The 16,902-nt window shown below is 37.5% G+C and overlaps 1 protein-coding gene across 1 annotated transcript; it reads left to right on the top strand.

Moving 5' to 3' along the window:
- Positions 1-12,446: 12,446 nt before the first annotated feature.
- Positions 12,447-16,681, top strand: LOC114755785 (protein NSP-INTERACTING KINASE 2). Its single transcript, XM_028944654.1, has 4 exons — positions 12,447-13,020; positions 13,667-13,927; positions 14,518-15,354; positions 16,032-16,681. The coding sequence occupies exons 1-4, from the start codon at positions 12,591-12,593 to the stop codon at positions 16,499-16,501; spliced, it is 1,998 nt and encodes a 665-aa protein (XP_028800487.1). The 5' UTR covers positions 12,447-12,590; the 3' UTR covers positions 16,502-16,681.
- The last annotated feature ends 221 nt before the right edge of the window (positions 16,682-16,902 follow it).

The following is a 16,902-nucleotide window of genomic DNA, read 5'->3' as shown; positions in this document are numbered from 1 at the left end:
CTTCTCCACTCACCCTCTATCAACTTTCTTTAATCTAGTTACTTTATTTTTGATTCTTCTATGCACTGTACAAGAGTGAAAGAATCTGATATTTCTATCCCCATACTGTAACCAATTCACCCTATATCTTTGCCATTAAAACTTCTCCTCTTTGTCGTAGTCTTCCTCTATCTCTTTGACAATTCTCTCTGCTTTATTTCTACTACCTTGATCCAAAATTCTACTATGACATTCTGCTATCTTAGCCATCAAATGATCAATTGTTCTTCTTGCATTTGGAAGAGCCTTCTTACTCCGTTTGATCAAGACTTATCTCAAATTATCCAATCTATCAACAAAGTTTTCCATCTTTGAATTACTGCCTCTCCATTCTAACTTTTTAACTCCTTTTAATCGATGATAAAAACTTCTCATGCTCCGCCTATATAGCCTCAATCCTAAACATTCTTGGGGACCTCACATGCCAATATTCACAATCCATAATAAGCAAGTGGTGATCAAATCCTCTGAAACAGTTCTTTAAATTCACAATTTGCTACTGCTGTATCCAATCTCTCTTTGACATGATCATCACTAAGTCTCTTATTGTTCCAAGTAAATTTAGAGCCTTGGTATCCTAGGTCACTCAACTGGCAATTAGCAAGCATGCACAGAAAATTTAGAACTCTTCTGACATTCATTAAAAGCTTTCCCAATTTCTTATATGCAATCTTCACATTATTAAAGTCTCCAAGGCATAACCAACTTCCCTTAATATTACCAACAATTCTTCCCATCCCATTCCATACCATCATCTTCTGGCCCCGTATATAAAAGAAGCATAATCTAGGACTCTATGTATATTAGAGAACATGCTAACATGAATAATGTTCTTAGAACTATACTAGATGTTGATATTCTTTCCTTGGGTCCACCAAAGAGCTAAACCCTGTCCCTTATCTCTTGGTTCCACATAGTACTACTCCTCCATTCCACATTGCCTTATTAACCTCTATAACTTTCTCTCATGCATCTTAGTTTTCATTAGGAAGATTATTGAGGCTTTATTCCTATTACTCTCCTCCCTCAGTTTTTGGACTGTCAAGGCTTTCTCTAAGCCTTAACAGTTCTAGGATAGTAGCTTCATGATTTGAATGTGTCATTACGCCTTGGGGTCAAATGAAAGAAATTTATAGCTGGATCCAAGAGATACAGTATAGCAGTGCAATCCGGGTCGTGTTCACTTTTGGGAGCTTTTATTGATGACCCAAGCTAGCTAAATGCAATGAAAACATGAAATTGAAAAGGGGTAAATGGGTTTTTGGTTTAGGAAATCAACTTGAATTATAACTAAATGAATGCATGAAATTAAATCTAAGCTACTATATTTTTGGTATTTTTGGATAAAATGATGATGGAATGGAAATGAATGATAGGAAACCTCTTGAAAATGGTTTTAATGGCAATCATAGTTTAGTTAAGATATTAGGAGTTTTATAAAATCATTAGGTTTTCTTGAATAACAATCTCAATAACTCATTGAGTCCAATATTTAAATCAATGAACTTCATTAATGAAAACATTTTTAAGCTCTCCTAACGTGCAATTTGAGAATGATCAATACAATTGGTTCAATGCAATCCAAAATCAACTCAATATCAAAACACAACCATGCAAGATAAGAGAGGATCAAGAGGATTACAAAGAGACATATATGTAACTACATATATTTAAGCACAGAAGTTCAACATTAACCGGTCCAAACTATAATTATAAATCATTAAACAATGATCACAGTAACAATCCTAAGTTTCTAACTAAGGATTTACAACTCCTAGACCTAGAAAGCCATAAATACATAGCTAAAAATTGAAAACTGAAACTAAACTTCCCTTTAAAGCCTGGAAACTCATGCCACCCCACCATCTTCAAGAGTTGATAAACCCTAGCCCCTCATAGCTTCAAGAAAAGCTTCAACTGAAGTGAATCCGTCAGCCATGGCAGTTGGGAGTGGAAGGAAATGAGATGGAGTGAAGGAAAGATGAAGGAAATGGATAGGAAAGAAGATAGAGATGGAGAGGCAAGAAAATGAGAGAATAGAGGTGTTGGAAATGAGAGAATAGAGTGATAGGTCAAAAATAGAGTTTCTAAGGGTTTAAGGAGTCAATATGGGTCAGATCATATGAGTGGGTGCTCCATTTTTGCGTTTTGATCCGAATTTGGAATTACTCATACGAGGGGTTTGCCTCCACAGCCAATGCTGCGGCCAACAAGTCCTAAGGGTCTTTAACCTTGATCTAGATCGTTCACCGTGGCGAACCCACAACCAATGCCGCAGCCAACTCTTCTTGAATCAATACTCTTAGTTCTCATGTTGTCTAATCCCTTGCTCTTCAACCTTAGCTCTAATTCTCAAGTGCCCTACAATAAAAAGCAACAATTTGAAGCATCAATTGTCCTAGAAATCAATTCAATACAATTAATAACCAATTATGACAATTTTATCCTAAAAAAGATACTAACTTAAAGCAAGGATTCTTAATCTAAATTAGACACAATTAACCCTAAAAAGAGCCAATAATAATAATAATAACCCTCAAAATGATATGAAATAACGTAGAATAATTGGGTTCAATCATTTCATGTCCCCTTAGTGGCTATTTGAGGCCAAGCACCAAGACCTTCAGCTAGACAACCATCCTCCCCATACGGCTTAAATTTGCTACCACCTTGATTATCCTCAACATGAGCCTTTAAGCACTCCTCTTGTCTCTTTAAGCTTCTACTTGCTCTACTTCCACGTCTTCTAATCTGTCTTTGAATTGCTTTAACACTTTGTCTTCCCCATTTCCATCGTGTCTCAACTTTACTTGCCTAATCAATCTTCAAAAAAGTATTGAAACACAATTTCCTTCTCTTAGTACACCTCCCTTCCTCCAAATCCTCCATTGTCCTCTTAAGCTTTACTTTCCTTAATCCTGAAGTAACATCAGACATTGGTGATGAGGAACCATACACTATAATGGCTTTGGAGAGATCAATTTTATTATTCTAAATTTCCTCTCCTTTGTCTTCCTGAGCACTAATAGAAACCACTTTAATTCTTTCTCTACCTCTTTGTCCTTTCTATCCTTATGACATACTCCACCTTGTTTCATCAATTCAAAACCCTCCTTTTTCTTCTTATCTTTCACTGTCCCACTAATATTTTTATTATTTATTTCCATATTAGAATGAAACTTCTTCTCGTCAATCAAAACCTTCTCCTTCCTCACATCAGAACTTCTCTAATTGTTTACCTTCTCATTGTTCCTCTATGACCTACTACCTTTAATCTCCTATCTCCTTCTAGGCCTCAGCTTCTCAATCCAATACTCTCTACAACAAACCAACACTTCTTCTATCACCCTCGCTCCTTAAGTACTCAACCAGCTTCCGAACGTCTTATTAGAATCTGACTTCTCATCCACTTTATAAGGACTGGACCTCCAGTTATGTCCTATCCTCCTATATCAAAAGCAAAAGTTTTGCACTCTCTCATAATTTGCTTTAACCCACACTGGCTTCTTATTTGGTCTAGGAGTCCACATGCTTGAGACCAGTGGCTTAAGAATATCGACCAAAACTCTAGCTCTGAGAAGGCTTCTAATGAGCATATCATTCCTTGTCGGATCCTCTACCATAATAGCATCTTCAATCATTGCTCCTAGAATCTTCTTATTCTCCACATCCATAATAGTAAGAGGCAGATCATGAAATTGGATCCAGAATGGACAGTAATTGAAATCCACTTTATTAAAGACCATGTGATCCTACTAAGGCTGACCATTCAATAGAACACCTTGTATTGACCAAGATCTACCTCTCAAGATTCAATCGTGTTCATCACTGCTACAAGATTTGAAAATAACTCCATTTCTATCTATGTCAATTATCTCTCTAAGTCCTTGTTCTTTAGAAGATTCTATCCCTTTTGAAATCATCTGAATCACCACCTACTTGTTCATGCTCTTCTTGGTAATTAGTTTTTTGGCTAGCGATTCTCCGTCTAGTCTCCTCTGCTCCTTCTTCTTCTAGATCAAATTCACCTCCAAACCACCTCTTGAGCCTCCTCCCTATCCTTTTGACCTGTCCTCCATCCTTCCAACCTCACCACTCTGAGCTATTGCAATGCATAATAGCATATAACACTCTTTATCTTCATCGCAATGGATGATAGAGCACATAGGGCGCGATCGACAAGATAACTATCGTAATCAATTCCACCTTAGGTTAGTGCAACATATATTTTAATTTTAAGAGAGATCTATATAGGTTTTCAAATAATGAAGGTTTTGGCAATTTAAGTTAAATTGAGGAAAGCTTGATGCATTTTACTCACAATAATAATATAATTAAGAGTAATAATTAACATGGTGTGCAAGGGAAAATCATATTTGGATACTACCTCTATTGCTTTTTGTAGGAAACAATTAATGGAATTATGTTAATGAAAAAAAGGTAGTCAAAATTAATTAAAGACAATAAATATGTAAAAACTATAACTTTGTTCTCGAAAATAGTTTTATCTACAGGGAAGAGAGAATAAGAAAAATAATAAGAAAATTATTAAAATAAATAAGATTGTGAAAGAGAAAGAATGTGTGATAAAGAGAATGCTTCGAGCATTGTACGATAATAAATGTATCAATAATAATTAAATAAGATAGCAATAAAAAATTAATAAAAAAATTTGAGACATTTTCTAAATGTTTCTTATAAATAAGAAGCATACTAGTAATATTAAATATTAGTATTTTACTTTGATTGTAGTTCAATAATTATAAAATAGACAATTAATATTAAAATATTATATTAAAACATTTCAAAAATTATAATTATTTTAAGGACTAATGTTAATATTTTACAATCTCATGTCTCATAGAGTCTACCCACTTTTGTCAATTTTGGACTTTTGGGCAGAGGCACTTTTTAGTTGAAGGTGACACACAAATATATAACTATTGATTTAAATAATACTTTTCTCTTTCTAAATGTGGGCAGGCGTTAGTGAGTAAGTTGATTATGATTGTAAATATAATATCTTAATTTATTATATTTATTATTTTTCAAAACTAATTTATTTACTTAATTCAAAAAAAACTAATTTATTTAACTTACAATCTGATATACACCTCTGATCCTTAATGCAGAACTTAATTGGAAAGTTGATATCGGTCCTAAATGTAAGATCTATTTTATATGTGTAGAGATATTATAGGAGATATTATAAGATATGTAAATATCCTGTAATTAGTATATAGGATATGATGTGATATGATTTCATATTAATGAGCCATTAATACCTAGGCTCCTCTAGTGTATATAAATACCCAATCGAAGTATCAATAAAATACACAATTTTTATTCTCTAAATTACATGGTACCAGAGCCAGTTTACTAGGGTTAAAAGAAACATTTTTTTCTGGCCTCCAGCGTCCGTCACTGTTCACCAGCGCCGTCACTGTTCACGCGGCTACCAAACGATCAGCTTTCCAGCCTCTACAGTGAACACGCGCCGGCCAGAGGAGGTCGCAGGGGTCCGATCGGCCAGCCACCGGAGTCTCGTCGTCGTCCGAGCAGCGCGTGGCCTTCACGCGCCGTCACCCTGCGCGGGTACTGTTCACGCGCCGTCGCGTTTTGCAGCGTTTTCCGGCGTCCTCTCTCGATTTCCGGCGTCTTCTGGTGTTTTCCGACCCATCCCTACTGCTTCTACCTTCTGGGTCACATTGTTTGTTGTGATTCAGAGCAATTTTGGCTTCCTAAACAAGCGTTGACACTCTGGTTTGTGGTATTCTAATCTATTTTTTATTCTGTGGTCCCTAGTGTGATCCACTTGGCTGATTAGTATTTTTGTGATAATTATTATCCTAATGGGTGATAACAAGTCTGTTATTTCTGAGATGGTTCCAGTAGTCACTAAGATTACTGAACACAAACTAACTTGGAAAAATTATCTGGATTGGAGTAAGACTATTCGTATTTATTTTCGGAGTATTGAGAAGGAAGATCACTTGACTGACAATCCTCCTGATGAAAAGGATGCCTCTCGCAAGTCATGGTTAAGAGATGATGCACGGCTTCTGTTACAACTTCGTAACTCTATTGACAGTGAGATCATGCCTTCTATTACTCATTGTGAATTTGTTAAAGAGCTAATGGATTATTTGGCACTCTTATACTCAGGAAAGAACAACATCTCTCGTATGTACGAGGTCTGCAGATCATTCTATCGGTCCGAGATGCCAGTTGACCGTTCCCTCACAAATTTCTTTATGGATTTTAAAAGCACCTATGAAGAGCTCAATGTTCTTATGCCTATTTCTGATGACAGGAAAGTTAATGTGTCTCACCGCGAGCAGATGGCCACCATGAGTTTTCTGACTGCACTGCCATCTCAATATGCGGCTGCTCGATCACAAATTTTGTCGGGAGCTGACATCCCCTCTCTTGAAGAAGCTTTCTCTCGTGTACTGAGAACTGAACAAAACCCTTCCTCAACTCCCATTCCACCTACTAGTGCATTACTCAGTCGAGGCCAGAATGACAATCGAGGGCTCCCTAGTCGTAGTGGTCCGAAACCAGGAGGTGGTAATCAGGAGCCCAAGGAAGTGATATGTTATTACTGCAAGGAACCGGGACATACTAAACGCACATGTGTAAGCTGCAAAACAAGCAACAACGACAGAGCTCTGCCCATGTGGCCACAACAACCAGTGACATGTTACTATCTCAGCTACTGAGTATGCTCAATTGAAATCTGCAAATCCCCCCGTGAGCACTGCTAGTACAACAGGTAATGAGGCTACTGCCCTTGTCTCTTCTTCCTCCAAATGGATCATAGACTCTGGTGCTACTGACCACATGACAGGTAACCGTCATCTCTTCTCTAGCTATAATTCGTATGCCAACCCTTCTGCTATCACCATTGCGGATGGTTCCCACTCTCGTGTCCTTGGATCTGGATCTGTTAAACCTACTCCTTCTATTCATTTAAAATCTGTACTCAATGTCCCAAATCTTGCTTTTAACCTTTTGTCCCCTAGCAAGCTTACTCGCCAATTAAATTGTTGGGTCTCACTTTTTCCTGACCATTGCTTGATACAGGATCTTTTGACGAAGAGGATTATTGGTAGGGGCTACGAATCTGGCGGACATTACTTCCTTGATGATCAGGGGTCTCGTGCGGTGGCTTGTACTGGTGGTGTCACTCCATTTGAAGCACATTGTCGTTTGGGTCATTTATCTTTATCTTCTTTAAAAAAGGTTTATCCTCAGTTTCAGCATTTGTCGTCTTTAGATTGTGAGTCGTGTCAGTTTGCTAAACATCATCGTCTACCGTTAGTGTCTAGAGTCAATAAACGGGCTTCGTCCCCCTTTGAGTTAGTGCACTCCGATATTTGGGGTCCGTGTCCAGTTGAGTCCAAAGGTGGTTTTAAATATTTTGTCACATTTGTTGATGATTATTCCCGTACCACTTGGCTATATTTAATGAAAAATCGTTCTGAGCTTTTCTCTCACTTTTGTACTTTTGTTGCCGAAATTAAAACTCAATTCAATACGCTTGTCCACACCTTGCGCAGTGATAATGCTAAAGAATATTTTTCTGAATCCTTTCGCTCTTTTATGCTTCAACATGGCATTCTTCATCAATCTTCTTGTGTGGATACACCGGCCCAGAATGGTGTGGCCGAAAGAAAAAATCGTCACTTATTAGAAGTGGCCCGTGCACTTTTATTTCAAATGCAGGTTCCAAAACCATTCTGGGCAGATGCAGTCTCCACAGCTTGTTTTCTTATTAATCGCATGCCCTCCTCTGTCCTTGATGGTAACATTCCCTACACCACTCTCTTTCCTTCCAAAGCTTTGTTCCCTATTGATCCTAAGATCTTTGGCTGTGTTTGTTTTGTTCGAGATGTGCGTCCCACGGTCTCCAAATTGGACCCCAAGTCTCTTAAATGTGTCTTTCTTGGCTACTCTCGAGTTCAAAAGGGTTATCGATGTTTTTCTCCTACTTTGAATCGTTATTTGGTTTCAGCTGATGTCACTTTTCAGGAATCTGTTGCCTACTTTGCATCTAATGCTTCCGCTTTACCTTCTCCACCGGCGGAGGAGGATACCTTTCTGGTATATTCTGTTAGTCCAAGCTTGCCACCAGCACCAGCTCCCGTACTGGCACCTGATCAACCATCTTTGTCTTGGGTCTACACCAGACGTTTGAAGGAAACTACTCCTACTATTGCGCCACATTCTGCTCCACCATTATTTGCTTCGTCATCTGATCCTGCAGCAAGCATCATACACCCTGAGCCTGACCCTGCCCCAGGTCTAGATGCCGATCCCTCAATTGACTATGAGACACCTCCTGTTCCAGCTCCAGATCCCTCTCTTGATTTGCCCATTGCCCTTCGTAAAGGTAAACGTACTTGTGCCCATCCTATTTCTTCTTTTGTTTCATATAACCACCTCCCTTCTGTTTCTCGTGCCTTTGTTGTCTCTTTAGATACTATTTCAGTACCTAAGTCCCTTCATGAAGCCTTGTCCCACCCGGGTTGGCGTACTGCTATGGAAGAAGAGATGGCGGCCCTTCATTGTGCTGGCACATGGACCTTAGTAGATTTACCAGCAGGAAAGAAAGCTATTGGGTGTAAGTGGGTGTTGACCCCTAAAGTTAAGGCGGATGGTACACTTGAACGCCTCAAGGCTCGCCTTGTCGCAAAAGGCTATGCTCAAAAGTATGGTATTGACTACTCTGAGACTTTTTCTCCCGTGGCCAAGCTCTCTTCTGTTCGTCTGTTTATCTCTATGGCCGCTACCTATAGTTGGGATCTCCATCAATTAGATATCAAAAATGCATTCTTGAACGGTGATCTCCTTGAAGAAGTGTATATGGAGCAACCACCAGGTTTTGTTGCTCAGGGGGAGCGTGGGAAGGTGTGTCGCCTTAAGAAATCACTCTATGGCTTAAAACAAAGTCCTCGGGCATGGTTTGACAGATTTAGTACTGTTGTGAAAAACTTTGGCTTGCACCAGAGTAAGTGTGATCATTCTGTGTTCTATCAGCAAACAAGTGCTGGCATGATTCTACTAGTTGTGTATGTCGATGACATTGTGATTACAGGAAACAATGCCTCGGGGATCTCATCTCTCAAGTCGTTCCTTAACTCACATTTCCAAACGAAGGATCTGGGTTCATTGAAGTATTTTCTGGGAATTGAAGTCATGAGGAGCAAGAAAGGCATCTTATTGACTCAGAGAAAGTATGTTCTTGATCTGCTGAAAGAAACTGGGAAACTAGGGGTTGCCCCGACCAGCTTCCCTATGGTCTATAATCCTCTGCTTGATGCTGATGGTAGCATACCATGTGAAAATCCTGATGAGGCTGCTAAGAGCAAGCCATTTGAAAATCCAGAGAGGTATAGGAGACTGATTGGGAAGTTGAATTACCTTACAGTGACCCGTCCTGATATCACCTATCCAGTAAGTGTCCTTAGCCAATTTATGGTTGCGCCAACTGTCCGACAATGGGAAGCCTTAGAGCATGTGTTACACTACTTGAAGGGATCCCCGGGTCGTGGGATATTGTACAAGAATCATGGTCACACAGACATTGAGTGCTTTTGTGATGCTGATCATGGTGGGTCGAAAGCCACAAGACGATCGACTACAGGATACTGTGTTTTTGTAGGAGGCAACTTGGTGTCCTGGAAAAGCAAGAAACAGAATGTGGTGTCACGATCGAGTGCAGAAGCGGAATACAGAGCCATGGCGCAATCTGTATGTGAGATAGTTTGGATATACCAGCTACTAAAAGAGGTTGGTCTTAAAACCTCGTTACCAGCAAAGCTGTGGTGTGATAATAAAGCAGCCCTACACATAGCTTCGAATTCGGTCTTTCATGAACGAACGAAACATATTGAGATTGACTGTCATTTCATCCGAGACAAGCTCAAGGAAAACTTCATCTCTACAGGACATGTCAGATCCAGCGACCAGTTGGGTGATCTTCTCACCAAAGCTCTCAATGGGGTTCGAGTTGAATATCTTTGTAACAAGTTGGGCGTGATTGACATCTATGCTCCAACTTGAGGGGGAGTGTAGAGATATTATAGGAGATATTATAAGATATGTAAATATCCTGTAATTAGTATATAGGATATGATGTGATATGATTTCATATTAATGAGCCATTAATACCTAGGCTCCTCTAGCGTATATAAATACCCAATCGAAGTATCAATAAAATACACAATTTTCATTCTCTAAATTACAATATGATTCTTAAATTAACCTTATGGATGGTCTCTCAACAATAATCAAGTAGGAGGGAGAGGACGAGAGTTAAAAAGATGTTTAGGGTGTTTTAGAAAAAACATATCACATTAAGTAATTTAACTAATATTCTTAATCTACTCAAATTAGTTGATTAGGTCTCACATTAAAGACTAGAGGAATATAATTTAGGGTTAAGGTGTATCTGGTACCTAAATTATTTTTCAGGTGCATCTAACACTCCAAAGTATTTTGTGGTGTATCCAGCACCCCAAAGTATTTCTTAGGTGTGTCTAGCATCTTAAAATATTTTTTTTTTTTGGCCTTGGTACTACAATCACCAAAAAATATTTTTGAGTGTTGGATGGGGTGTTGGATGTACAAAAAACTACTTCACGATACTAGACGCACATAAAAAAATACTTCAGAATATTGGATGCACAACAAAATACTCTAAGGTAAACTCTAAAAAAATACTTTGAGGTGCTAGATGCACACAAAAAAAATACTTCATGATGTTGGACGCACCTAAAAGAATATTTCAAGATGCTAGATGTATCACAAAATATTTTAGGATGTTGAATATATCTGAAAAAATATTTTAAGGTGCTGGATACACCTTAACTCTTTAAATATTAGGTAAGAGTATTTTGAAGATGTTATGTCACATTTATTAAAATTAAGTAATTTATTTTTAGCCTCTCTAAATGAGTTAAATAGCTCTTAGCGTTACCTTATTCATAGTCTGAGTAAATCTAATCCAATCTGCCGTTAGGATTAATATGCTGCGCTATCATCATTGTTGAATACCCTTACTTTCAAAAATTTTAGGAGAAATTGGGAAAAACACCTAATAAGCAAATTAATTAGGGGAAAGGACTTAATTCAGAAACTGGAAGTTATTTTTCAGGATCAGCATGTGATATCTTTCATAATGTTATACCTTGTCTTTTTGTTTCCCCACTAGCACTTGATGGCTTAAGCCTATCTCTCAAACTGGAATGACCTGCCAATCTCCAGTTTAAGTGTGCCCGACGTCTCTAGCCCCCCAATTTATTCCGTTCTCAAGGAAGTTGATTTCAAGAATAATTATTTCATATAAGTTTTTATTTTTATTTTTTATCAAATAAAAAGGGTTTTGGAATAATCCTACATATATATATTTTTGCAAAACCTATTTCAAAATGGACAAAGTGCTTAAATACGCCGAAATACGCCGGAAGTATACATAAAAAAGTACCTAGTACTTGAAATTTTTTTTTGGCTCTTATATATATTGAAAGTTTTATTTCATTACATTTTTGCCCTGAACCGTTATGTGCCGTTAAATTGTACCTAGAATTTTTTTTTTTGCTCTTATATGTTTTGAAAGATTATTTTCATAGCAAAAATATCCTGTCATTATACATCATTAAGTTTGACTATTAAAACATAAGTCAGATTGCATAATTTAATTGTTAAACTTAACGACGAATAACGACCAGGATATTTTTGCAACAAAAATAAACTTTCAACATATATAAGAGCAAAACAAAAAACTTTTAGGTGTTAAGTGCTCTTTCGTGGATATTTTTAGGATATTTAAACACCTAATTCCTTTTAAAAGAACAATTTCATAAAAGCTATTTTAAGGGGAAAAAACTTCAAAACAGAATCAAACAAGGCCTAAACTTTTTTCCAAAATTGTATTATTTCTTATTTTTTAATGATAAGTTTAACATGAATTTGTAAAATATAAACATTTATAAAAGGGAAAATTTATAAATTTTGATACTATTTATAAGCATATTTCTTAAATTTATATGTTGCATAAGACGTTACCGCTAAAATATATGATTATATTGTTTTTTTTTTTTGCCAACTATATTGATTTTAATACTACTCAGGCCTAAGCTCATGATAATTGACATGAGTTATCCGTTCAAAAAAGAAAATATTGACCATAATTAATGCATTTTGGGTTTATATAAAAAAAAAAAAAATTGACATGAGTTGAGTGGTTTTCGTCGGGTCTTGCGGCAATTGCCGTTTTTCCCCTCCTTTTTTCTCACCTGTTTTTTTCAATGGTTTTTTCCATTATAAAAAACAAAACCCAAAAAAAAAAAAAAAAACAAAAACAAGTTCCGCATTCATGATAGGCTCCATGAGCTTGCCGAAGCGTTCTCAAATTCTTCAGTCTCCAATCCATTCCCGCACCATTACAGAGTTCCCACGCTTTTCATTTTCTAGTTACATTCTCCCTCTAACCAAACAACCATATCTTTTTCTCTCCCTTCTTAGATCTTCCATTGAACCAAAACATGTCGTCTCTGCTTCTGTACCTTCTGCTCAACCTTCCTCTTCTACTCTTCCTCTCCCCCATTCTTGCTTCTCCATCAGAGCTTGACATTCTCATGGCCATCAAATACTCACTCGACCCACAGAACCGATTTCTGACCTCATGGACTCCACATGCCGACCCATGTAGCGGCGCTTTCGAAGGCGTAGCATGCAACGAGCAAGGCCACGTCGCCAATATTTCGCTCCAAGGAAAGGGTCTCTCCGGCAGCCTTCCGGCAGCCGTGGGTGAACTCAAGAACTTGACGGGTCTCTATCTGCACTTCAATGCTCTGAGTGGGACGATACCCAAGGAGATTGCGAATTTGAGTAGCCTAAACGATTTGTATCTCAACGTCAATAATCTCTACGGCGACATCCCTCGTGAGATTGGAAATATGTCTAATCTCCAAGGTTAGTTCAGATTTTTTGATTTTTTTCTTGAAGATTTGTAACTTTCGATGTTCTCTTCATCTCTAGTTGTGCTTGAGTTTCAGCATAAATTACCGTTTGAAAATTAGATTCCGCGGTAACAGTTTTTCATTTTATCTTCAGTAATTGCAAGGAGAAAGTATCAGTACACACATATGTTTTGCATATTTGACTTGGAAATTTGGAATCACTCAATACTCGGGAGTGTAAAATGCTGGTTTGCTTCTCGAGTACACTAGAGTTTTATCCAAAAACTTAAAAAAGTAAATTTGTTTTCTGACCCTATCTTCTTAATTTCGGAAAGGCATAACTGCCTGTTCTCTTCTAATCCCAAATCTTTATGCGCATAAAAAATTTATTATGTTAAAGAAAATGTCTCAATTAAAATTTCTCTGTCCATCCCTCACCTCTGTCCTTTTCATTCCAAATACCCGAGTTTAGATTTTCTCGCTCTGTCTTCGTAATTGATTTCATGGAGTTTGTTTGCTTGTTTTCTTGGCTCTGTCCTGTGGGCATGATTTCATAAGCATCTGCACTAATCCAGTCATTGTTTTGCACATATTTTTCTGGTTTATCTCAATAATTTTATTTTTATTTTTCATATAATTTAATTTATGATTCTTGGCAGTTTTGCAGCTTTGTTATAACAAATTTACTGGGAGTATTCCCACCGAATTGGGAAATCTGGAGAGACTTAATGTTCTTGCTCTGCAATATAATCAGTTGAGTGGTGCAATTCCTGCTAGTTTGGGTCAATTGCAGTCACTAACGAGGTTGGATCTGAGCTTTAATAACCTTTTTGGTCCTATTCCAGTGAGACTAGCTGACGCGCTCAAACTAGAAAGCCTTGATATTCAAAACAATTCTCTCTCAGGCAATGTCCCTGCAGGTAATAGCAGCTCCGAAATTTTTTGCTTCCCACTTTTTATTTGGGCAATTTTACTGACAGTTAGAACTAAGTTTTTGGTCTTCCGAAAAAAATTAGAACTTCTTGTTTTCTGTAATAGGTCATCATGTTTTATTTTCAACATCAAAGGGAGGATGTGTGCGTGTGCGTGTGTGTGTGGATATATATATTTATATATATGTCCACCCTCCATATCTCAAACTTGATAATTGCTTACAAAAATTTACTAAATTTGCGGATATATGTGTGTGTGTGTGTGTGTGTGTGTGTGTGTGTGTGTGTGTGTGATGATGTTACTCGCAAAAATGATTTTTTTAAGATGACAAGGTCTCATTCAAGTTGAGCTAGCTAGAGAATGGCTCATGTCACAGATTAGAGCTGATGTTTACTTTAATTGTTATTTTCAGGTCATTTTTAATTTGAGCACTGAGCTTTCAATATTTTCAACTTAGCTTTTATGTTTTCTTTTTTAAAGTTTTTAATTTAATATTCATACTTCATCAAGGTTTCACATAAGCAGTGCAGGTCGATATTTATGTAATCTAAGCTTTCTCCCTTTTGCATCAATGCAGGTCTTAGAAGACTGCAAGGCGGTTTCCGGTACATCAACAACCCTGGCTTATGTGGGATTGAATTTACCAATTTAGTTGCTTGTAAATCTTTATTTGACCCTAGTAAGCCTGAACCATTTGAACCTGATAACTTTTCCACAAAGGGTCTTCCAGCATCAGTTGAACCAAAGGATGAAAAGTGCAGTGACGAAAGCCACTGTAAAAATTCATGGCAATATTCAAAAATGGCTTTGGTTTTTGGAGTGATCGGAATTATTGTTGCTTCCACAGTTTCTGGACTTTCCATGTTTGTGTGGTACCGTCGTCAGAAACAGAAAATCGGAGGCACTATTGATGCTTCTGATAGGCACATTAGCAGGAAAAATGCAGCTCCTTTGATCAGTTTAGAATATTCTAATGGATGGGATCCATTAGCCAAAGGTAGAAATACTTATTCCCAGGAAATTCTAGAGAGCTTTATGTTCAACCTAGAGGAGGTAGAACGTGCCACTCAGTGCTTCTCTGAGGTGAATTTGTTAGGGAAGAATAATTTGTCAGGAATTTACAGGGGAATTTTGAGAGATGGTTCAGTCGTGGTTGTAAAATGCATCAACAACACAAGCTGCAAGTCTGATGAAACTGAGTTCTTGAAGGGATTGAAGATATTGACCTCATTAAAACATGAAAATCTCGTTCGCTTGAGAGGGTTTTGCTGTTCTAAAGGCAGGGGAGAGTGCTTTCTTGTTTATGATTTTGCCCCAAATGGGAGTTTGTCTCAGTATTTGGATCTCAAGAAAGGTGATACTAAGATTCTGGAATGGTCTACCAGAGTATCCATCATCCATGGTATTGCTAGAGGTCAGTTCTTTTTCGTCTTGTTTCTTGATAGGCATATTTAGTTAGATGCCCTGAAGTTACAACATGGTGATTGAGTTTTCCTTTTGTCTCTTGTGCTATTGAGTTTACTCATTATTCCTTCCAAGGGAGGAGAAAACAATGCCTTAGAGGCTTTGAATTGGCTTGGGTTCACTTCTGGGGAATAAATTCTTAAATTCAATAAAAATTATTTTCAGAATATTCTGAGGGAAAACGATGGCTAAATTACAAGAAATCAATTCATATATTTGGATCCTTGTATGCACGAGTTTCTAATTATGTAATAAGATTACCTGTTGCCTTCCATGCTCACAGGTCAATAATCTTAACCCCGGTCCTTTCGTTTTCTTGACCTCTAAGGCTAACTGCCAGTAAGAAACATTTTGTTATGTTGTGATCTGAGAATTGGCAATAATTGGATTTGGTTTCATTATATAAAAGCTATAAGGTTTTTTATTGTTGACTGCCAAGGCTAAGCCTATATTTGCCCAAAAATCCTATATCCTTTCGCGACATCCTTAAATCTAGCCCTTAAGAAAGATTTAACCAAAGTGGTTGTCATAGCTAGCCTGGCCGTCATGCAAGTATACTTCTCTATGCCATAGCATTGTCCCAGAGTTCAGTTTAGAATATGACATCTATTTTTCTTTTGTGCCCAGGTATTAGTTATCTGCATGGAAAGAGAGGAAGAAAACAGGCTCTAGTTCACCAGAATATATCAGCTGGAAACGTGCTTCTTGATGCACATTACAATTCATTACTCGCAGATTCAGGATTGCTCAAACTCCTTGCTGACGATGTTGTCTTCTCCACCCTTAAAGCTTCTGCTGCCATGGGATACCTTGCTCCAGAATACACCACAACCGGTTGTGTAACCCTAAAGAGTGATATATATGCTTTCGGGGTGCTAGTTTTCCAGCTTCTTACAGGAAAAAGCGATGTTACTCAGTTATATCATTACCGGGCAGAAGCATCTGGTTATAATGATATGGTTGATGTAAACCTTGAAGGGAGATTCTCAGAATCAGAGGCAGCTAAACTGGGGAACATTGCTCTACTTTGCACACATGAATCGCCCCATGAACGACCATCTATGGACCATGTAATGCAAGAACTATCTGAGAAGTGAAAACACTGACGGTTCACCACATTAAGAATGAAAATCTTGCCTCGTCTTTGAAGTAGAAGATTAGATGGAACGAATGTAAAATATTATCTGTAATATCATATCCTGTGATGTAAAGTTTTCTAAAATATCTGTATAACTGTAGAACATAAAGTGTTCAAAGGAAACCCCTTTCCGGTAAAATGGATGCTTGCTTTTTAGGTTCCTGATATGAATTGTGATATATCGAATGTCTAAGCTGTTCTGTAAATGAGTTCTTCTTGTAAGCCCTGAAATGTGTTCACTTTATTTTTTTTGACAATCACATATTCACGTCTGTTTTGGCTCTGTTTTAGCCAAAACAGACGTGAATACTTACGATATTCATGTCTGGTTAGAACAAACGTGAATATGACTCATTTTCT

Source organism: Neltuma alba, unplaced genomic scaffold (genome assembly GCF_004799145.2).
Source record: "Neltuma alba isolate B1F8T4 unplaced genomic scaffold, ASM479914v2 tig00010339_pilon, whole genome shotgun sequence".
Classification (NCBI taxonomy): Eukaryota; Viridiplantae; Streptophyta; class Magnoliopsida; order Fabales; family Fabaceae; genus Neltuma; species Neltuma alba.
Note: the sequence above shows the minus strand (reverse complement) of the source record. Positions and strands in the feature narration are given on the sequence as shown.

What these genes read in the sequence shown, in the direction of transcription:
- LOC114755785 (XM_028944654.1), top strand. Translation starts at nt 12,591, where the DNA reads ATGTCGTCTCTGCTTCTGTACCTTCTGCTCAACCTTCCTCTTCTACTC. An exon ending in AAATATGTCTAATCTCCAAG is followed by an intron (nt 13,021 to 13,666) that starts GTTAGTTCAGAT and finishes GATTCTTGGCAG; the next exon opens with TTTTGCAGCTTTGTTATAAC. An exon ending in CTCAGGCAATGTCCCTGCAG is followed by an intron (nt 13,928 to 14,517) that starts GTAATAGCAGCT and finishes GCATCAATGCAG; the next exon opens with GTCTTAGAAGACTGCAAGGC.